The 22518-nt window shown below is 41.5% G+C and overlaps 1 protein-coding gene across 4 annotated transcripts; it reads left to right on the plus strand.

Moving 5' to 3' along the window:
• The first annotated feature begins 216 nt into the window (after positions 1 to 216).
• Map3k8 (mitogen-activated protein kinase kinase kinase 8) lies at positions 217 to 21602 on the plus strand. Of its 4 annotated transcripts, none has more exons than XM_020178696.2 (8): positions 217 to 348; positions 4169 to 4527; positions 11218 to 11385; positions 12545 to 12806; positions 13623 to 13729; positions 18396 to 18548; positions 19233 to 19479; positions 20501 to 21602. In XM_020178696.2, the coding sequence occupies exons 2-8, from the start codon at positions 4192 to 4194 to the stop codon at positions 20629 to 20631; spliced, it is 1404 nt and encodes a 467-aa protein (XP_020034285.1). In that variant the 5' UTR covers positions 217 to 348; positions 4169 to 4191; the 3' UTR covers positions 20632 to 21602. The 4 variants fall into 4 exon arrangements, with proteins under 4 accessions (XP_020034285.1, XP_073912410.1, XP_020034284.1 ...); XM_020178695.2 differs by lacking the exon at positions 217 to 348 and adding an exon at positions 375 to 730; XM_074056308.1 differs by lacking the exon at positions 217 to 348 and adding an exon at positions 798 to 3852.
• The last annotated feature ends 916 nt before the right edge of the window (positions 21603 to 22518 follow it).

Here is a 22518-nt window from a genome sequence, read left to right on the forward strand (position 1 = left end):
CCTGCAAGCGAGCGGTCTCTTTCTGTTTACGGAGAGAAAGGGGAAATGGAAAAGGCGGGGAGGTGGCGGCTGGCGTCCGCTGCGCCGCCCCTGGGCCGGCTCAGACGCCGTGAGTCAGGGGCCGGCGAGGACGGCCTGGGCGCGCGGGTGGCCTGCAGCGCACTTGTCCGCTCAGGTCCGGACGACGCGCCACGCCTGGGGGCCAGTCGCCCTGGCTCCAGCTCCGGCCGCTGGACTTCGGTGCGGCGGTGTGCCTGGCTCCCGAAGATCCGCCACCAGCTGCACACCGAGCCATCGGGAGGGACGCGGCTGGAGCGCTGGGCCGACGGCAGCGCGCAGAGGCCACAGGTAACCTAGAGTTTGGGGACTCCGGGCAACGTTCGGATAGCACCACTCCTAGGTACTCCAGAAGTTCCCACTTAGAAATAAAGGTGCCCCCTGCAAAGGAGAGAACTCGCAGGCGTGGAGGTGGGGATGGGACGGCAGCCGGCGCAGCTATGCCTTGGCTCTTGGCTCTGGTCGCCTGCTGCAGTCAGGCACAGCTGGAAAGCACCTTGCGCAAGGGTCTCACGAGGTGAGACTCCTCCCTCTTCCTCCTTCTTCCCGGATCCCCAGCTACCCAGCACTGCCAGTCTCGGCAGAGCGAGGGGGAGCGGGAACCCGCGGTCACCGCTCCTCCTGCGGCGGGGGACGCCGCCTGGACTGCTGCACTCTTTTCTGCAGAGACCTGGTGAGTGCACCGCAGAGGCTGGAGGACCCGGCTGCCACCCACCCAAATGATGAGTGTTTTGATAACATGCAAGCCCTTTAGGCTCCCTTGGCTTTAAGGATCTGGTGGAAGGGAGGGGTGGGGGGAAGTTGAAAGACAAAAGTTTGGTCCAGAAGAAAAAGCTACTCTTGGTTTAAAAAAAAAAAAAAACAGTGAGAGAAATGCTAAATTCGTTCTTGACATACCTGTGGCCTGAGTCTTATTTGCTGCATGTAATCCAATTCCAGCCGACTTCCCCAACTTTCTGGATAGGTTGAGATTTGTATGCACTATGTTCTGACAGATGGCTCTTTAGGACTTTGTCCTAAAGGAAAATAGGATAGTTTAGGTATCTAGAAGTTATGAAGCAGAGTAACTTTGACTCTACAGGGCTGAAATGCATCTTTCTGGGGCTTTTTGAGAACAAAAATATCATAGAGATGCACCCTACGGGGCAATGTACTATTTTGGCAGAAAAAAAATCTTTTGAGTGGGAATTCAAGATATACTCACCCTTTGTTAGGCAGAAACTGGTGCCTGTACTATTGGTTGTTTTCATTCACACTTGCCAGGACCCACTCAAGTTTCCTTTATGTGCATGGAAGAAGCCAAGAGTATTACATTAATATTTAGGAATAGTATTTCCTCTTAATTTCATTACTGCTTTATGAAATAAGCAGTTTATTTTGGATTATTATTTTGAAATTCAGTTTCAAACTAGTTTTGACTGTATTTGCACCTCTTTCTGTTTCTAAAATTAGCACAATCTTCTGTTAGGAAGTAGGAATTTTGTGAGGATTTTATTGTAAACTGTGTCCAGGGACAATGATATTATATAAAAGTCTTTACTGTTAAATTAGAATAACTTCACCATGCAAATTCATTAAGCATTTTGTCTGCTTAATGAAGGCAGGAAAGTACTGAGGCTTTTTGCAGGAGTATTTAGCAAGCTGACTAGCAGACTGACAGGTCATCAGGCTTGGTGAATAGCACAGATTTGCTTGATGGAAGCCTGGTGTTGCTAAGACTCAGGGTCAAACACTCTTCTATTCCCTGTCTTTCTCTCCTGATGTTATTCCCTCTCAACTAGCCATTGTGTGTGTGTGTGTGTGTGTGTGTGTGTCTGACCTCGTAGGTTTTACAATAAGTGCTTGGTGAATGTTTGAGACTTTCTGTAGGATTTAAAAACCAAAACTGATCTTCCACTGTAGATCAGCTGAGTGAATTTGAACTGCATAAACCTTTTCCCTCTTTCTTTCTTGAGTCATGTTAACACTGGGAACTTTATTTTCTGATCAAGTCATCCATTAGATAAGTGGGTCCCGGAGACTCTTCAGTCAGTGGGACCTTCAAGTAGACTTGTTTTTTGTTTTAACTTCTGTTTTTCTAGAAGCAGAAACTGCAACTAAATAGCTCTGTGAACCCAAACTCAAGTGTTGATCCATTAACCTAAGAAGTTCCCCCTTAACTGTACAGGTGCCAATAACTTGAATCACAGTCTCCCTCAAAGATGTACAAGATGTCTGCAAAGGAGCTGTCACCATGATCTTTGAACTAAGTTTGCTGTTAGTAACCATCAAAGCAATTCATAGGTTTCCGTTCTCCTCCTCCTCCTTTTTCCTCTTAGTTTAGATGCTTAGACACAATCTTTGGAATCTTACAGTAAAAAAGTCTGGGGAAAAAGTAGCCACATCCCACTTGCAGATACGAATGTTGGCTAATGCAGGATCTGCAAAGCCAGGTCTCTGACTCAGTACTTCTCCTTCATGCACATAAAACAGTCATGAATGATCATTTATTCACCACTCAGCAAACACTAGCTGAGCACGCTTGTACACTTGAACTCATTTAATCCTCTCAATCACCTCAGAGAAGGTAGATGTTCTTATTACCTCAATTTTGCACACGGTAGAAATTGAGGTTCAGAGAGGGGAAGGTATTTGTCCAGTAGCATGCAGGCGGAGGAGGGAGTGTGGCGGGGAGAGGGTAGATTGTGCTGAGATGTAACCAAAAGCAGTCTAGAGGACTATTAGATTGCGGAATGGATGCTAGAGTGCTTGCCTAGGGCACAGTTTATACATCAATGACCCTCAAATACATTAATGATAACACTGAATTGGGTGGTTCTTTTGTCAAGTGGAATGCACTCAGAGGCAGGTGGTTCCCAGGGGCATTTCCTAGAGCTTTGCACTAAGGTGATCTGATCTAGGTGCATGGTCTGGACAGTGTTATGTGTGTTCATTTTGGTGCTTTTTGGTTTCCTTTGGTGGTGCTGGGGGTGGGACCGGGGCTCCAGCACCAACCTACATGCTCAGCCTAGCTTGTGCTTTTAAGAACCTGAAATATCTTTCAGAGACAGGCTGTGCTTTCTTGAGGTTGAGGGAGCTCTGTAGTTATGTGAGACATACATGCTTTGAAATTGTCTTAGATCTCTTAGATCTGCTTATCTGTTCTCATTTGGAATGGGGTTGAGTTGTTTGAAGATCGGGAGGAACAAAGTCACTTTTTACCCTCGCTTTACCTTCTCCTTCTCAGCTGTAGTTTCTGAGTGTGGCACCTGAATGTGCAGAAAAACTGAAATGTAAATTTTGGCCAATGCAATCAACTTATTTTAACCCAGGTCTTGTTTATAACAGATTTGGCTTTTCTGGCCTCTGTCTACTACCACAACTTCTAGAGGTTCATTGAGGTAGACATCCTGTTAGCTTTCTTGGACCCTGGAGAGATTTGCTTTGTACTATTAAAAAAATTCTGGTCTCATGAGGGGACTGCTGAATCATTGGTAAAAGAATCTCCTTTCTCATAGATTCCAGTCCCCTCCCCCACCTTCCAAGGAGCTCTTTAACTCATTTGCATCAGAATGTTCCTGAAACTTAACCTCACATCAAATTTGCTTAGATTAAAATCCATTTTGAATGCTTAGGGCCCTAGGGGCCTAAATTTTATTTGCTGAGTTAGTTCCTGAATTTAGTCAAGTACTGTTTTTTCTTTAAAGTCACCAGAGGCACAAAAGCCACCGTGATTCTTGCATTGGATGCTACTTTGGGGGACACCCCAAAGTTAAAAGCTGTATGGAGCAGGGAGCCTCAGGTCTTCAAAGATCGGTGAGCCGCTGTCTGTATGGTGTTTGTGTTTAGTGAAAGTTTGTTTTCAGTAGCTCCAGCTGATGCCACAGTGAGCAAGCTCGCAGCCTCTCAGGTTTCCCCCTGCAAACTGAGCTGGGCTAAAGATGATCTAAGGTCCCTTTCAACTGGGCACTGTCTGCCCACTTAAATTCACACATGCTGCTAACAGAGAGCTGTCATTTTATAAACAAAGGCATAGGGAAGCTTATTCCCAGCGCATTTCATGTCCATTTCCCTTTGGTCTCTGGTGCAAACACCAACAGAGTAAACTAAGTTTTTGTGTGTTCTCTTGTAGACTCTCCAGAAAGCACCACAGTGATGGAGTACATGAGCACTGGAAGTGATAATAAAGAAGAAATTGATTTACTAATTAAACATCTAAACGTGTCGGATGTAATAGACATCATGGAAAATCTCTACGCGAGTGAAGAGCCGGCAGTGTACGAACCTAGCCTAATGACCTTGTGTCCTGACAGTAATCAAAATGAGGAGCGTTCTGAGTCTCTGCTGCTTAGTGGCCAAGAGGTGCCTTGGTTGTCATCTGTCAGATATGGGACCGTGGAGGATTTGCTTGCTTTTGCAAACCATATATCCAACACTGCAAAGCATATTTATGGACACCGACCACAAGAATCTGGGATTTTATTAAATATGGTATGTTTTTTTTCCCCCATCCATTGAGTGTTGTCTGTTCACCTTTATTAATGCAGAATGGCATTTGAACTTGGTTTAGAGTGGCTGCCAGGTGTATGATTTTTAAAAATGGAATTTCTGGTAAGAATCATCTTCATGTTAAAAATGCAAAAAAAAGTCTTCATAAGAAATTCCTTTAAAGATTCTTGACCATAATTTAGTAGTAATTCTATAAACAGGTAATTAAGAATGTATTTTTTTTTCTGTGCTCAGGATCAAATACAGGGTCTTGCACATGGTAGGCAAGCACTCTACACTGATCTATAGCTCCAGCACTTAAGAATGTGTTTTACTAATAATTCATTACAAAGCTCATTCATATTTATACAGAAGAGAAAGGCTTAATGTTATTCTTCAGCTGAGAGAGGAGTACTCTACTGATATTTTTGAAGACTGAATTATTGGCTCCTCCTCTTGTGTGACATCTTGAAATGTTATAACACTAATATTGGCTATATTTATTTCTTGCAGAAATGTAGTTTGTAGGTATTAAATAGCTATCCAGGAGTTCGCTCTCTTTACTTGGCAAATGAATAACAAGTGATGTATTTAGTTAATCACTCTAAGTATGCAGGTAATTCAAAGCATTGTGACAACACTTTGTTGTCAGAATAGTCAATCAGGTGGTGTGCTTAGGTGTGCCTGGCATTCTGGCAGGCCCTCAGTATGTCAGAGGTGAGTGTGGGTGGTGGCTAAAGGTGATCTAATTTTGTAAAAAGAACAGTTTGCAAAGGAGTAGGTGGTGACTTGCAAGAAGTACTTATTGAGGAAAGTGACTTTCTGGCCTTTGGTGTGTATAAATTGCAGAATGGCCCATGCTGGGGGAGTCCACGCTAAATAAGGAGCGTCTGGGCAGAGTCCTTAATGGTTTTGTTTTTTTGTGTTCCACATTCATTTAACAAAAACAACACAGTAATTTAGGTCATCTAGGTAGTGAATGGCTGTGTTCGGCTCAGTATAGAGTGAGATTACGTTTTGTATGGTTGTGTGACTTCCTTTGATCTGGTTATACCAAACTGCATTTAATAGTTGACTAAGTACTTTGCTTTCAGAATATCAGTTCCTTTTATAAATGGGAAGTAATCATTTAAACTAGGAGCTGTACCTGATTTTCTTAGCTGAGGTATAGCTGGGTAGGGCTGGAGGTGTAGCTCAGTGGTGGAGTGCAGGCTTAGCGTGTACAAGACTCTGAGTTTAGTCTCCACGTATAGCCAGAGGGCTCTGGTTCACGGTAATATGCATGTGTACAATGATAAATTCATAAGTATTTCTGTCATTTTTACATGTGTGTTAAATGAAAACATTCAGAATAAACAAATTGTTCTTGCTTATAAGTATATAGAGACTTGGGTGTATTTGGCCAGCACCTTGGCCTATTAGACTGATGAAAGATGGGCCTTGTCCACAAGAGAACTCAGGAAAATTTTAAAGAGTACAAAGAAATGGACTCCAGCAGATTTTTTAGGAGAGGCTAGAAAAGCTAATATAAAATGGGAAGAAACTAAGCCATTAAAAAGAAATGAACATTTTATCAGCACAGGGTAAATGAAATATCATTCACTGCCAACAAGCCCATGCTCTACAAATTAACAATGTCTATGAGAAAGAAAACTTAAGAGTAAGGCATGTTATAAAGACATATTATGAAAACTTTAAAAATATTTTTATTTTAAAATGACTAGGGGTTGGGAGTGGTGGGACATGCCTGTAATCCCAGCTACTCAGGAGGTTGAGGTAGGAAGATTGTGGTTTAAAGCCAACCTTGGCAAAGTTAGTGTGAGACCCTATCTGAAAAACTAAAAAAGCAAAAGGACCAGGGACATGGTGCAAGAGGTAGAGCTCTCTTTTTGCACATGCAAAAAAAAAAAAAGGATGTAGATATATATTTTATAAATACATATATGATATATATATTATATATCAAGTATATAAAATATTAAGTATATGAACCAAGTATATAAAGTATACCAAGCATATAAAATATGAAGCAAGAAGATTGAAACACAGAATAGAATAAGAGGAGGACCTTACAATCAGGATTGTAGGTCTGTGGTCAGTGATGATGGGGTCTGTGGTTGTCACTGGCATTAAATACCAACTACATCCCTGCTACTGGTGGCCCTGTATGACAGCTCTTTGCTTCATAAATAATGGTGTGTGCATCGGACTTTGTCATCTCTGATCATAGCCAATCCGAGATGTGGTGGTGCTAGGGGTGGAGCTTGGTTTTAGCTCCTGTCCTCCTAGCATGGTGTTCTCTACAGATCCATCCTGTGGTCGTGACCTTTCTCTCCTCTTCCTACTGCCTTTTCAAAGCTTTTCAACTCTTGGGCTTTATTTGCTATTCTTTTTCTCTCTGCATTAGAAAATAACCTACTACCTAGATTGGTTCCAAGGCAAAAATCCATCCATAAAATGTACCTAGTACCTTCTTTCAAATATTCACCATTCAGTTGGTGACAGAGTTGGGATATCTCTATGTATCAGGTGCTCTTCCAGGTGCCAGATAGAGAGACTTTGGAATAGTCTGTGGTGTAGGGAGCTCGTTGCGTGGTGCAGGAGACAAGTGAACAAGTGATTGTAACACAGTGTGCTCAATCCTGATACGACTACACCCTGACTGTTCTGGGAATGCTTGGGCAGGACGCCTCACACAGCCACGAGTGTAGGGAGGGGGTAAGGGAAATATCAGCAGGGACATGGGCTTCCAGGAAGAATTGGCACCTAAGCCAAGTCTGAAGCACCCAGCTGGAGTCAGCCAGATGAAGTGGAGAGTGTTTCTGATGCAGGGAACAGCATGTGCAAAGGCCTGGAGGCATAGAGACTTGGTGTGTTCAGGCAGCTAACAACCACAGTACCAGAATTAATTAGCCAGGGTGGAGAACCAGGGATTGTAAAAACTTCCCGAAGCGTAGGCATGTTGAATGGCACTCTGTGTGTGCGTGCGTGCGCGCGGGTGTGCGCGTGCGCATGCGTGTACGTGCTGTTTTCTTAAATATAATGTTTGTTAATGTTTGTTACCCACCATCCAGCATGGCCGGGGGAAGGAACTTTGAGAGACTAAATCTAGGAGTTGCTCTGTGTCAGAGTGTTATTATTTATAAATAACCACTTCATAACCTGAGCTAGGGTTGAATAATCCAAGATGCGTTTCACACACTCAATTCTTTGGTGGCTATTTATGGAGCTGACGGGCTCCAAGGGATTCATAGAAACCTGTGTGAGATGCTGAGTGATGTTTCTTGGAACTTAGTCGTGCGGTCAGGGCTTCTCAGGGTTGGAAAAAACCCTTAAAGGTACGTGAGTTCAGCCCTCTGTAGTTTGAGTCACCCCACATCGTCATCTCTAACAATGGCTACAGCATTTGTGTCTGTGCTTCAAAATCTACTGTGATGAGGACCTCAGCACATACTGGGCCATTCGATGTCGTAGTTGTCAAATTCTGACTAAGAAAATTCTTCCTTATGTGAAACTAAAATGGACCGCTTGACTTCTTCCCTCGCCCTATACTTAGTCCTGCTTTTTGGCTGAAAAAAAATGGTATATACAGTGAGTGGTGCTGAAGGCTGTGGACTCTGAATTAAAGTCCCTGGTATGTAGTTTGCCTCAGAACTATGGATTGGCTATGTGGCTTTGGAGTAGTTATTTTATCCCTCCATGCCTCAGTTTGCCCACCAGTAAAATGGGTAACCTCATAGCATTTACTGTATAAAGTTGTTTGGTTCAAATACTACGTGTGATCTGCGTACACGTAGTGTCCAATGAATGCCAGCCATTGTGGCAGTTGTATACAGTTGTTACTCCCTTTCTTATGCAGTCCCTCCAATATTTTAAAACTTGGATGCTCCCTGGATCTCTCTCTCTGCACAATCATTTCTAGCTATGTCTGCTACTTCTGACTCATTATAGTATTAACTCTCCTTGTCATCCAGCAGTGCTGTTTGAACTCAAGACTGTGCCATCAGAATTTGAACATGGGTTCCATTTGTTGTGTGACCAGCAAAGTAGGCAGAGCTAGTGAGATCTTTGTTCTAGAAAATCTGCCTTTGTGACTGTAGCTCAAGGTCACATCTGCTTCATGGTAGCCATATCACAGAGGCACTCCCAGGACTTATTCTTATTAAAACACCTGAACGTTTTTCTCAAGTGCTGCCTCTCAGCCCAGAGTTGTTTTAGTATAAAAGTAGACATCTGGATGGGGAAGCAGAAGGCATGCGTTGCAGTGTCTGCACTTGAAGATGACTTTGATAAGTGGACAAATTGGCAGAGATAAACAGCACAGAGTACTGTGAGATTGCGAGGTGGGGCCCCTAGAAAGAATTAGATTTAAAAAAACCAAACCCATTGCAAATCCAAATAGGGACGGTCTGGGGCTAAGGAAAGAACCAAGAAGTCTGCAGAGCTGCACAGTGGTCAGGAATCACACCTCACCAGGTAAGTTCAGGGCCTATCATCAAAGAAAAAGCAGGGTGCATTCAGAAGAGGGTCCCCAGGCAGGTCCGTAGATTAGGGGGAAGGCAGGTTTTTGACAACTGGGTTTGCATGATAGCTCAGCTTTAATTACAGTCTTCTGGAGCACAAAAGTCTTTTGTGTAAAGACTAGGAGTTGTGGCTTTGGGGTTTTGCAGACCTGAGTTTGAATCCTATCTCTGATGCTGACTAGCAAGTTCCTTAACCTTGTGAAGTCAGTTTCCTCATCTATGAAGTGCAGATAAAATCAGTCCTTACCTGGGAGGATGGTTATAGACTTTGATGAGAAAATGTAGTGAAGTACTGAGCACAGAGCCTGGGTGCATACTTAGCACTCAGTATCCTCTTGGACATAAGAAAAGGATGAAATTGGGTTATAAGTTTAGTTTGGATAAAAGTAAAACTTCTGTGGAGACAAGTTAAACCCTTGTTAACCCAGGTTAACATGGTTAACTCGAGGGTGGATTGAAATTGGATCTGTCAGTATTTAACAGTAAGAAGGGGGTAGCCTGCAAGCATTCCTGTGTGCTGTGAGCATTCTTCTGTCTAAATGTGGATGGGACTGCATTTACCCAGTCCTCGGCGTGCTGCAAGATGAGGCCTCCAGTGACCAGAGGTGAACCTTCAGAGAGGAGGTCATATTACAAACTATACTCCCGCCTGTCCCCTCTAGAGTCCTGCACAGGGTCCCACACAGCAGAAGCACTTGGTAAACATAGAACTTTTAAACATAGTGACTTTGCATTTCTAAGTATTAGGGTTATTCTCTGTCTCATGCCCTGACTAATAGCAAGCATGTGGTTATGGGATGTGTAGCTAAAATTAGCAGTATTGGAGGCTGATTGAATAACCCTTCCGGTTATTAGGACTATGCCTGTAATGGAGAGTGAGAAATCCCAGGCATCTGCAGTAGAATTCAGGTGCTCATTCTTCTCCCATGGGATGGATTTGGGGTTTTCCACCTTCCCCTTCAGTGTCTTCCCTCCTTCACATAACTTAATGCTCTTTCATACTTTTATAATTCCTGAATTCATCATCTGAAGCCATAATATTGCTCATTACATTTAAGGAAAACTGATATTTTTGGAGACTATTTATCCCTTAAAAGAATACTTTAGACATTTTTTTTTATGGCTCGTGTTCCAGGTCCTACTTCCTATGGCTTACCATGTTAATTTGTTTTAATTTTAATTGTGATTATTTTCCCTTTTCATTTTTTTCTCTTTAGAAGTTGAGATATACTTTCTATACTGTAAAATACGCAGATCTCAGATGTCTACTTGGGTGAGCTTTGACAAATGCACACATCCTGTATCCCATGATGTTATCAGGATACATCTCAAAAATTTTAAGTTGACTCGTTTTGTTTTTGTTTACTTATTTTTTCTTTGAGTCAATTAGTTGTTTGTTTTTTATTTTTTGCTTTTTCAGTACTGGGGATCAAACCCAGGGCCTTGTGCATACTAGGCAAGTGTTCTACCACTGAGCTGTACCCCTAGCCCTTAGTTGGCTAGTTTTAAAAGCTATGATTCTAAGTGTTTTCTTGCCCATGAAGCCTCAGAGGTCACGTACCATCTGTCTCTTGCTCGTGGCTGCCTCCTTAGCACCAAATCCAGTGCTGGGCATGTGTTAGGCGCATAGTAAACACTGAATGACTAAGCCGAAGACAAATAATTCTGCACTGACTTTATTTGTGTAGCATTGTAAACTCATTGCTCTGGTCCCACGCATTGTTTTGCACAGTTCTCTGTGATCCTCAGTTAATTTCCACGCTCTCTGTGTGCATCATGTGTGAGTAATAGCTATGCAGACAAACAGGTTAGCACATTTTATTAGAAACAAGTCAACCTACAGGCGCAGTTGCAATCTTTATTTTCAGTCTTTGGGTCATGGTAATTATATTCCTTAGATAAATACTTTTTCAAGTTCTACTTGGTAATTAATTACTCATGAGTATTTGAAAATAGGACCAGATCTGACCAGGGACCCATGTCTGTTACATGCTTTCTCTGTCTTCTGTCTTGCTCAAGTTCTAAATATAGTCTCTGTAAAGCATCAGGATTATACATTTACAATGAATGGCAATTAATTTAAGTGTGGTGTGAGAATGCTTCTATTGGTGGGTCTTAGGAAAGGACAACTTTGCTGAAATTCTCACCTTCTGCATTTATTTTCTCATAGGTGATCACTCCTCAGAATGGACGCTACCAAATAGACTCTGATGTTCTCCTTATCCCTTGGAAGCTGACTTACAGGAACATTGGCTCTGATTTCATTCCTCGTGGGGCCTTTGGAAAAGTGTACTTAGCACAAGACATAAAGACTAAGAAAAGAATGGCCTGTAAACTGGTATGTATATTCACACTGCAGGTCTGACATTCTGGCCTTGGTTTATTTGTGTCAACCCAAGGTCCTACTCCTTACACTGGATCTTATCTAAGGGGCCCTGCCTCAAAGCATTGGTGTGTCTGGATTTGCTTGCTCCCTGGAGCCAGTCAGTTTCCAAATCTCTTCTTAGCTGCTTACTTGATTTTAATCTAATTAAAGGATTGCATTGACTTGACTACCATCATTGCTCTTGGAGGGGAGTGGAAGCGAACTCTCCTGCATTGGAAGAGCAAATCTGTGTACAACTGTTTCATCCTGTCCCCTGGGGAGGGGGTCAGGCTAAGAAGCAGAAACTGGGAGAGCCCAAGGCTTTTCAAGACTGCAGGTTTAAAGAGCTGAATTTCAATATACAATGACTGAAAAGACCTCGTCTCTCCTTACTAATAACTGATGGGCTGGTGGAGTGGCCCAAGTGGTAGAGTGCTTACCTAGCAAGTGTGAGACCCTGAGCCTGAGTTCCATTCCCAAAAAGAGGAAAAAAAAAAAACCTATGGCTGCCAAACTACTGGCACTTTGGAAAGTCTATAACATATGTGCCTAGACAGACTATAATCTCAGCTATGTGGAAGGCTATAGGTAGGACTCATTTTCTTTTAACCCACTGCTGTATTTTAAAGACATTTCCAAGTTTCTCTTGAAAAAGATATTTCTTTCTTATTAATAACTATCTAATTTTTCCATGGGATGGATAGATGGTTCAGTGCTTATTTTAAATGCATTACTAGAGTGTGATTAAGGGACCAAAGCCTTCTTGTTATCTCACAAGTTGAAATATTGAAACAATACAGCCTAAAATCTAGGTGTCATAAAGATGATGTGTGTAAGAGATCAGAAATTCTCTCACTTTTGATTCATTTGCAATTTTGAAACCTTGATTGGATCCTTACAAATGAAAATAGCACTTCACCATTTTGTTGTTTATGTTCTTGTTTTGAATTTCACCCCTATGACATAATTAATGCTGATGCAGATCTGAGAAGACCATTTTACCATGGCAGTACCATTTCATACAAGTCAAAAGTATCTTTAAGTTACCTATTTGACTTCTGGTTTGACCTGTATTCTATGTATTTTCACTTATGAGGTTGTTTAGAATTTTGCGGGTATTTTTGTCTTCTAGATCCCTGTAGATCAATTTAAGCCATCTGATGTGGAAATCCAGGCTTGCTTCCGGCACGAGAACATTGCTGAGTTATATGGAGCTGTCCTGTGGGGTGACACTGTCCATCTCTTTATGGAAGCGGGTGAGGGAGGGTCTGTCCTGGAGAAGTTGGAGAGTTGTGGCCCTATGAGAGAATTTGAAATTATTTGGGTGACAAAGCACGTTCTCAAGGGACTTGATTTTCTACACTCCAAGAGAGTGATTCACCACGATATTAAACGTAAGTAGCTTAAGCTGTATACCATTTTGGCTAAAAGAGACTCCCTATATAGTAGGCAAATGGAAGACAAGACAGTTCCCTTGGAACACTGTCACCTTCCTCTCTGTGCTCCTGAGACAGGTCTTAGGATCAAGCTAGGCTGCTTCAGCTTTCAGAAGAAAGGATGGTTAGCTAACAGTAAGTGCAAAGAGTATAGCCACACATCAGTTAGGTACACCGCCTATCAAGACTTTTAAAATAGTCATTTAAAGCTGAGAGTGTGACTCAATGGTAAAGCAAGTGCTTAGCGTGCATGAGGCCCTGGGTTCCATCTCCAGCACCAAAAAAAAAAAAGTAATTTGCTAGCACATGCATAGTTAGGGAACTTTTAAATTTTGAACACCACTTTGACAATAATCATTAAACAAGCCCTTTCTTACTGTTTTCTAGACTTGAGATCCAATGGTGAGGCAACAGGCCAGAGAGACCCACTCTAAATCTTTAATACCTAGTGCTAGATTGGACTAGTACAACTTTTGCTTTTTGTCTTAGAAAAGTAGCTTGGTAGTAGTAGGCTTATATCTTAAGGTTTGAAACTCAAGCTTTTGAGCTTTATTAATAGCTACCATCATCTGTGTTCACATTGGCTAGATTCTTGATAGATTTAAAGTGATTTAACCACATACCAATATCTGTGCTCCTCTTTTGAACATTGCAAGCCTGTCTTATTAGGAAACAATCCAGTCTATTCCAGTTTGAGACTCATTGTTTTAGATGAAGCTTTCATTTTGTATACAGGTCTATAAATAATTTTATGCTAAACATTTCTCATTACAGCCAGTAACATTGTTTTCATGTCAACAAAAGCTGTTTTGGTGGATTTTGGCCTAAGTGTTCAAATGACTGAAGATATCTATTTTCCTAAGGACCTCCGAGGAACAGAGGTGATTATATTCCTGTGAAGATTGTTAGTATGTTATTAAGAATGAAAGGACACATTCTAGAATTACCATAGGAAAGGCCTAAGAAGGGAATGAAAGGCATTGTACTAAATCACTATTGTTTTTAGAACACGTTTAATGAGCACTGTGTGCCAAGTAGCATTTAACACTTTAATTTTAACTTCTTTTTGCTCTGTCATTTATCACACATGATGACATTTACAATATGCTATATGATATTGCATTAAAAACATGCATACACAAACTGCACGTGTATATGCTTTGTAGGACATGTGTACATATATATGAACATACATTCATAGCACTTCCAAACAATGTAAAGTCAAAATAGACTGCCAGCAGCGTCTATGCAGATATTCCAAAATACTAAAATCTCCTAATTCTGAAATACTTCTGGGTCCCAAACATTTCAAACGAGGGATATTTATTTGAACTTTGAAAGCCCACGGTTGGGCTTTCAAAGCAATTATGGAATTATACTTAGCTTTATAATAATAATTTTAGCACTTCCAATGAATTATATTATTTAATCCTCACAAGAACTCTATGATTGGTAAATGCTATTTTTGTAGCAGATACTATTATTATTCCTCCTATTTGACAATAAGGAAATAAGCTTGAAGAGATTAAAATGAAACATCTGAAGTTACTTGCTACTGACAGAATTTGGATTTGAACTCTGTTCTTTCCAAATAAACCTAAGATTTAACTGCTGTGTAACTGTGACAGAGCCAATATACCGGTAACACACACTACTAGTATAACTGACACCACTAAGTTTTGGTTCAATTATAGTCTTCATTCTCTTGGTCATTGATATTTATTGAGGACTTACCATCCAGACCTAGCTTTCATCTTAGGGATCCGATAATAAAACTGAAGTTGTGAGCACAAATTCATCTTATTTGAAGCTATGAAACAGTGATAATATTTAACTCATCTGTGAAGAAAGAAAGCCTTTCTTGAATCTAAATGAGGTTGTTGGACAGGCGCGGGTGGGCCGTCAGTAATATGTTTGATTGAACACTCACACTAGGACGTTTGCATTTGATTTATTTAAGGAATATTTACTGAGCATCTGCAGGTGATGGGCTGTTGTGGGCCCCAGTGAGCCTGCTAGTGGTGGGACTTCAGCCATTCTCACTCTTTGGGAGGACTTATTTTATTTTAATTAATTAAATTTTTAGAAAGCTATTCTAACACATCATCTTATTGTTTCTTTTTGGCTTAAATGAATTTTTTAAACTAATACATAAAAACACAAAAATTGTACACATGAATGGGGTACTCCATGATGTTTCCATACAGTATGAATACCTATTGTGCAGCAGGTTAAACCTATCTGCCTTCTCCCAGCCCGTATCACCTTTTTTTTGGTGAAAACATTCAAAACCCTTTCCTGTAGCTTTTTGAGGTATGCAGTGCACGATGGCTTCCTGTGGTCCCTCTCTTGTGCAGTAGCCCTACCTCAGTACAATTCAGAGCACATTGATAAGCCTCCCCTCAACTGACCCACCTCCCCATCCCCCAAGACCTCTTTTAGAAAGAGATCAACAGGGGCGTTCCGGATGTGGCTGGGAAGGGAGAGCCGCCCCTCTGGCTACTCTCCAGCAGCCTGAGGCTCCACTACAGCCTCCCAAGCTAAGCTGCCGCCCTCCTCTTCCCTGGAGGTGCTCACCTCATGTGGTGAGGGGTTCTTGGCTGTCATTTGTGCCTCAAAGTCACCAGGTCAGTCTTGGTGTTCAGCCAGATGACAACCCTCCTTGAACTGAATTGCAGTGAAAAAATAAAGGTCTTCTTTTAACTCTAAAATTCTAGAAGACTTTTCTTAACTCTCTCAAACCAAAGACTTCCTGGGCAGCAGAAGAAACCTCTGCTTTGGTGAATTTCTTGACGTCCTTGGAACTTACTTGAGAGAGGTCTCTTGATAGCTGTCTGTGAACAGAATAATATTCAGAAGAGAAAACTATAGACTTTTTTTTTAATGAATGTTTTGTCTCCAGATCATAAAAGTACTTCACCAAAACACAAAACCTCATCAGACTTCATGCTTATGGCATGTTTTCTTTGGAAAAATGTTTCAGCATATTTTGGCCTTAGTCAGGACTTCAGATATGTGACATTCCACCCAAGAGCCAGTTTGAGAAACCAACTATTTATGGTATCAGAGATGGAAAATAACTTCTGCTTCCCGGCAGTGTGGTCAAATAGAATATTTTGCAATGCTGGAGAAAGGCATGTCTTTTCTGGGATTCTCTACCGGGATGCTTAGATGTGTAATAATAACATATTTCACTCCTCAATAGTACAGCAAGAATTTTGAGCTACTGTAAGTTGCTTTGTATGAAGGGCAACACTGACTTTAGTGTTTATAGTTAAAAGGTCTTTGCTTTTTGGTAGTACTGAGGTTTGAACTCAGTGCTCTGTGCTTACTAGGAAGATGCTCTACTGCTTCCTAGTAATCAACCTGCATTTACTATCTGTACAGTACTTAGAAACTGAAGCTGGATAAGGAGAAGTGAGATAATGCTTGTGAAGTCCCAAAGAAGCCTTCCAACCCGCTTCCTTTTCTCCTCATAATAAAAGAACAAATGAGATAAAATGATCTTGTTAGCTATATGGATCGGCTTTCCATTACAACCCCATTTCTGATCTCTTCAATATAGCTCACCAAACACTAATCACCTGTGGGTCTTTCTCCCTCCTCCCTTTCTTTCTCACTGTTCATACTCAGAGCAATGTATTGTAACCATGTAATACATATCCAGCGTTAATCTGACAGATATTTATTGTTCTTTAGTTACATCGTGGGGAGAAAGACTAAATAGTGTATGTAAATAACAAATTAGGATTACTTCCATAGGGTGGTCTTTTTAAAAAGTTCTTACTTTCTTCTGAGTCTTACAGAAACTTACCTTCTGTGAGTGTACATATAATATCACACGCACACATGTGCACAGGCACAGACACTCTGAGATGCAGAACTCTCGGAGAGGGTGAGGGTCCCATTGGCTCTGGTCTGTGCCTTCAAGGCAGCTAGCACTTGCTCTCCATGCCTGAGGGCTCACTGGCCTGGCTCTTCTGACTCATGGATAGCTTGAGGAACTGTCTGCTTGACGGCCTGCACCCAGGTTACCAGGCTGGACCGGATGCCACCTCCCCCAAAGGCAGCCTAGTGTGCAGTCAGCTAGAATCTGCACAGATATGGCCCATCAGACCAACGGTTTACAGTTTGCTCAGTTCTTGCTCCATATGGGGATGGGGAGGAGGAGATAGGTATCTCTTATTGTCAGCAATTTCCACTCCAGTTTTCTTTCTTTCTTTTTTTTTCTTTTACTTGATTGCAGTAAGGACACTAAACATCAGATCTACCCTCTTAGCAAAATGTTAAGTGTAAGACACATTGTTATTGACCATAGGTACAAAGTCCTACATTTATTTTTCTTAACTGTGTGATTATATTTATTCAGAAAGTCTTTCAGAATCCAAAAACTGTGTCTTGGCTACAGGGAAAGTTTGTGAACAAGGAGCTCAGTTTAGCTTGTATGCTGAGAGCCAAAGGAAGCCTGCCCGGAAGTGAGTTTTAGGAAGGAGTCGAGCAGGCTGAGGATGGGGAAACTGGGCAATTTCCCCAGTTTTTGAACGCTAGCTCTTTAGTTATTTACTCAGAAATGTATTCCGGGAACACCAAACCCTTTCCCCATATTCACATGACAGCTTAAAAACTTTTGAAAGCTGAATTCATGTTGAGTATCCTTTATCTGAAATGTTTGGGTCAGAAGTGCTTCAGATTTTGGATTTTTTTTTTTTCAGATTTTGGGATATTCACACATATACAATGAGATATCTTGCAGGAGGAAACCCAAGTCCAAACACAAAATTCATTTATGTTTCTATGCAGTACGTACACATAGCCTGAAGGTCATTTTCTACAATTCTTTTAGTGTTACTTGCATTTTTACTGTGATTTGTCACATGAGGTCAGATGTGGAAATTTCCACTTGTGGCATCTTGCTGAAAAAGCTTCAGATTTTAAAGCATTTCAGATTTGGGATTTTCAAGTGTTTCTTATTTTTCTGCTGTTGTTTGTTTTTTTTGTGTGTGGAACCGGGATTTGAACTCAGAGCTTTGTGCTTGCCAGACAGATGCTGTACCACTTAATCACCACTCTCTGCTCATACATTTTATTTTTTAAATTCTTTCATTCTGAGCATTTGGTGTTCATACCCTATAGGATTCTGCCACCTTTTTAGCACTGCAGATAGAAGTTTGTCGGTTAAATCACAAACAGATGAAGAAGTATGTTTGTGGTGTCATTCAAATATAAAAGGAATTGGTGTTTTAACAGACAGATGAACTATCCATGATCAGTGTTTGCAGAACTCTAGTGGGTTCTTGGCCCCAGGCTCTTTGCTGCCAGATCAGCCATGTGTTCAGTCTGTGCAGAGAGCGTTCTTTGTTGGACTGCAGAGAACCTTCATCTGAAGTGTCCTGGCTGTAGAGAATGTCTGCGGTGTTCTCCATAGCAATGACATCCTCTCCAAAGGGATGAAGCATGAATTAAATATGAGAGGCAAAAGAGCCAGTTTCCAGAATGGGTTCAGGGAAATGCAAACTGAGACAAATGGTGTTTCCGTGTCTTTTTCAGATTTACATGAGCCCAGAGGTGATCTTGTGCAGGGGCCATTCCACAAAAGCAGACATCTACAGCCTGGGGGCCACGCTTATCCACATGCAGACAGGCACCCCACCTTGGGTGAAGCGCTACCCCCGCTCAGCCTACCCCTCCTACCTGTACATAGTAAGTGAGGGTCTGCCTGCTGAGTTCTGCCTGCTGGGATAGAGGGGCTGCTGTCCCTCCTCTACCTTCCACACCTGAGTTGGGGGATGGTGGAATAGTGACCCATGAGAAGTGGCTGCAAGTTCTTCCCCTGTAGACAGAAGCTCCATTCTTGCAAAGAAAACATGGCTGTTTTAGCGAGACCCCACTAAGCAAACGTCAGATGTGCATTGGATATAAATTATATACTATTCCATTATACTTTATGTATAATAATAAAATACCATTTAGTATCATCAGAATGCTAAAAATCTGTCAGCCAAGTAAGTGTTCTTTGAACACTTTCTTTTTAAAAGAAGGTACCAAATGATTGCTCTCCTGCCAGCCTGGCATGTAGTGGAACATAACGTGTGTCTCCCATGTTACTGTGAAAGACTTAGGAGCAGACATTTCCCCACAACTGCATGGTGGCCTCTGGCCACTAATAGGAAGCTGTCATTGCTTATGTACCTTTTGCAGCATTAAACCAAAAGATGGTTTAGCTTGCTGGGAGATAAAAAGGGACGCTTGTTTCAGAGTCTGAACTGTATTTGCTGCACGTCATGTGGTAGGAAGCAATGTGCTTTTGAACTCTGGAAAGTTTGCTTTTCCTATCGAGGGTTTCTGTCTTTACCATTGATGCTAAAAGTGCTGTGTTATGGGTAGATCCACAAGCAAGCACCTCCATTAGAGGACATTGCTGATGACTGCAGTCCAGGCATGAGAGAGCTGATAGAAACTGCCCTAGAGAGGAACCCTAATCACCGCCCGAGAGCAGCAGACCTCCTAAAACACGAAGCCCTGAACCCCCCCAGAGAGGATCAGCCTCGCTGTCAGAGTCTGGACTCAGCCCTCTTGGAGCGGAAGAGACTGCTGAGCAGGAAGGAGCTGGAGCTTCCTGAGAACATTGCTGGTAGGACACCCTGCTATAGACAATGCCCCTGACCCCTCCTTCCATCTACATCAAACCTCTGATGTAGTTCAGGAGAAAAAGAAATAGCAGTCAGGCACCACGGCACACACCTCTAGTCCCAGCTACTCAGGCGGCTGAGGCAACAGGAACGCTTGAGCCTAGGTGTTCAAGACCAGCCAGGCCAACCCTGTTTCAAAAACAAAACAATAACAAAAAGAATGACTTCTGGAGTGCCATGCATTGTATGAGAAACAATTACAACATTAGTGAAAGCATCTTTAAAAATTGGCTCATTTGCCACCAAATCAGAAGAGGTTTTTGATACAAATACAGGTAACACAGTCATTGGCAGTTGCCTCTGAGTTGCTTTTTGCAACGGAGAATTTCATTTGGCTTTAAAAACAAGTCGAGCATGACAGCTTTGTTGTTGGAAAATGCTGCATTCTGTTTGGTCCAATTATGGCTCCTCCAGGCCGTGGTTAGAAACTTGGGGCAGTTCTCTGCACAGGTGAGATACTAAGCTTGGAGTCAACTTGCACGTCATCTTCTTCTGTTGAAAACCTCCTTGCCAAGTATGACTCAGTCCCATCTAGGAAAGGCAGTATACATTCCAGGAACACTGGCTATGAATGGAGAAGGGGCTCCATTTTTGTTAATTGGTGGCATTCTTAATCCATGAAGATCCAAACCCAAATGTCAAGCCTGGAACACTTGCTTGTCTGCATTCCTTTGTACTTGTCTGTTTTTTTAAAGTTTTTAGATAAAACCATCTGGACTGTTGGAAAATATGCCAGGAATTCTAGCTAATTTCTTATCTTCATTGACTGTCTACGTCATATTCCATAAGCTAGCCCTTAGTGTGTTCAGAGGCCAGACACTAAAGATCAGAGGTATTCTGATGACACCAAAGCTGGGACACTGTAGGGTTGGTTATTTCCCAGAGAATGATTTCTTTGCTGAAGGATCTGTCTTTGACACATTCTCATCATTTATTTTATTGTTTCGATGTTTCCCCTTTCAGATTCTTCATGCACAGGAAGCACTGAGGAGTCTGAGGTGCTCAAGAGACAGCGTTCTCTCTACATAGACCTTGGAGCCCTGGCTGGCTATTTCAATCTTGTTCGGGGTCCACCAACACTGGAATATGGCTAATGAGTGGCATTGTTTGCTCCAAACTAAGACAGCACTTAACTCCTGCTGCTGGTTCTGCAGGCCACACAGTGGCTCTGGACATTGAATCATACTCTTTATTAGGGGTCAGTGAGGGCTCCCATGACATGAATGTGACTCCAGGTGGCCCCTGTGTGTTTGATCGTAAAGCTACTCTGGTGTACGCCAGGCCTCAAGGTTCTCATTTCTCAGGTGGTGGGACTCAAAAGAGAAAGTGGAGATTCATAGAAGGATCGTTTCTGGTAACTAATACCATTCACTGTGCACTTTGCTTGAAATTTAAAAATTACTAATCACGAGGATCTTAGCCTAACATTACTATTCTTGGCTCTTATTTAAGTATGGGATCTTCATTTAACTCAGAACAGTTATTTTGTATATATTGGTGTATATTGTGTATAACTCTTTGAGCCATTATTAAGATTATAAATTGAATTCATTGTATTTTGGATAAATAGAATAAATTGAATATTGTAGCAATAAGCTTAACTAGTGTCTTAAAAATGGCTGATCAATTAGGAGCCATGTGACAGCAGGCCACTAGTGAGAGTTTGTGTTATGTTCCTATGGAAACATTGTACTGTACATGCTATGCTTAAAACATTTAAAACATGATGTTTTGAATGTGGATAAAACTGTGTAAACCACATAATTTCTGTACATCCCAAAGGATGAGAGATGCGACCTTTAAGAAAATGGAAACTTATAAATTCTTGGTGATGCTTTTATAATTCATATGACTATTTTCTTTAAAGCATTTGTTTATTAAAAATAGCATACTGTGTATGTTTTATATCAAATGCTTTTATGAATCTTATATATATTTTTAACATTTTAAAGTATGTGAGTACTCCTACTTAAAGTATGTTTTTACATTATATAAATGAAACCCAAATACATGTGTCCAATGTAAGTGGTCAGATCAACTGAATAAATTCAGTATTTTGTCTCAATTATTGTAAGGAGTGTGATTGTCAACTGGGACTGGCGTGGGCCGTGGGGTTGGGAAATACGTTGGAGAGAAAGATGCACCACAAGAAGGCAAATAACAGAAATCTTTGTAAGTTGTATGCTGCTCTTCTCTTGTGGCTTGGTACAGCTATTGTCGCCAGCTGGCACATATATCTTCTGGTACACTGAAGTAGAAAAATAATCGTGAGTCACTGGTTTAGGGTAAGTGGGGTTCTGTTTTATATCTTGTTTTTTATACATTCGTACTACCTTGGAATGTTGGCTTGCAAGCTCTTTACTCATTAATGTTTGGCAAGTTAATAGCTAACTTTCCTTGAAGTAAGGCAGATTTAAATCGCATACACTAAATTCTAAGGAAAACTGTTAAATAGGAGCCTGATCCTTCATCCACTGATGAATAGGATTCAATACCTTTGCATGTGTTACAAAAAAGACATCGTCTGTTGTATGTTAGTCAGCTTTTTATCACCATAGCAAAATACCTGAGACAGCTTTTAAGGAGGAAAGATTTTTTTGGCTCATGGTTTCAGAGGTTTAATTCCATGGTCATCTGGTCCCATTGCCTTTGAGGCAATACATCATGGTGGGAGTAAATAGCAGAGGAAGCTGCTTACCTCATGGTTGTCAAGATGCCAGAAAGAGAGAGAGAGAGAAGGGGTTAGGTGTTCCTATATTCTCTTTAAGGGCACACCCCAATGAGCTAAGTCCTAGTAGATCCCACCTCCTAAGGGTTCTGCCACCTCCCAATAGTGCAACAGGTGGGGAACCAATCCTAAACACATGGACCTTTAGGGAACTTTCCAGATCCAAACTATACCATCTCATAATCCTCACAACATACATACATACCTGTGATATGTATTCTTAGCATTTTTTTTCAGAGAGGGGAATAAAAAT

This window comes from Castor canadensis, chromosome 15 (genome assembly GCF_047511655.1).
Source record: "Castor canadensis chromosome 15, mCasCan1.hap1v2, whole genome shotgun sequence".
Classification (NCBI taxonomy): domain Eukaryota; kingdom Metazoa; phylum Chordata; class Mammalia; order Rodentia; family Castoridae; genus Castor; species Castor canadensis.

Excerpts from the sequence above, each read along its gene's own strand:
- Map3k8 (XM_020178695.2), top strand. The coding sequence starts at position 475 with ATGGGACGGCAGCCGGCGCAGCTATGCCTTGGCTCTTGGCTCTGGTCG. Across the intron at positions 731-4,168 it reads CTCTTTTCTGCAGAGACCTG|ACTCTCCAGAAAGCACCACA; the intron begins GTGAGTGCACCG and ends GTTCTCTTGTAG. Across the intron at positions 12,807-13,622 it reads GATTCACCACGATATTAAAC|CCAGTAACATTGTTTTCATG; the intron begins GTAAGTAGCTTA and ends TTCTCATTACAG.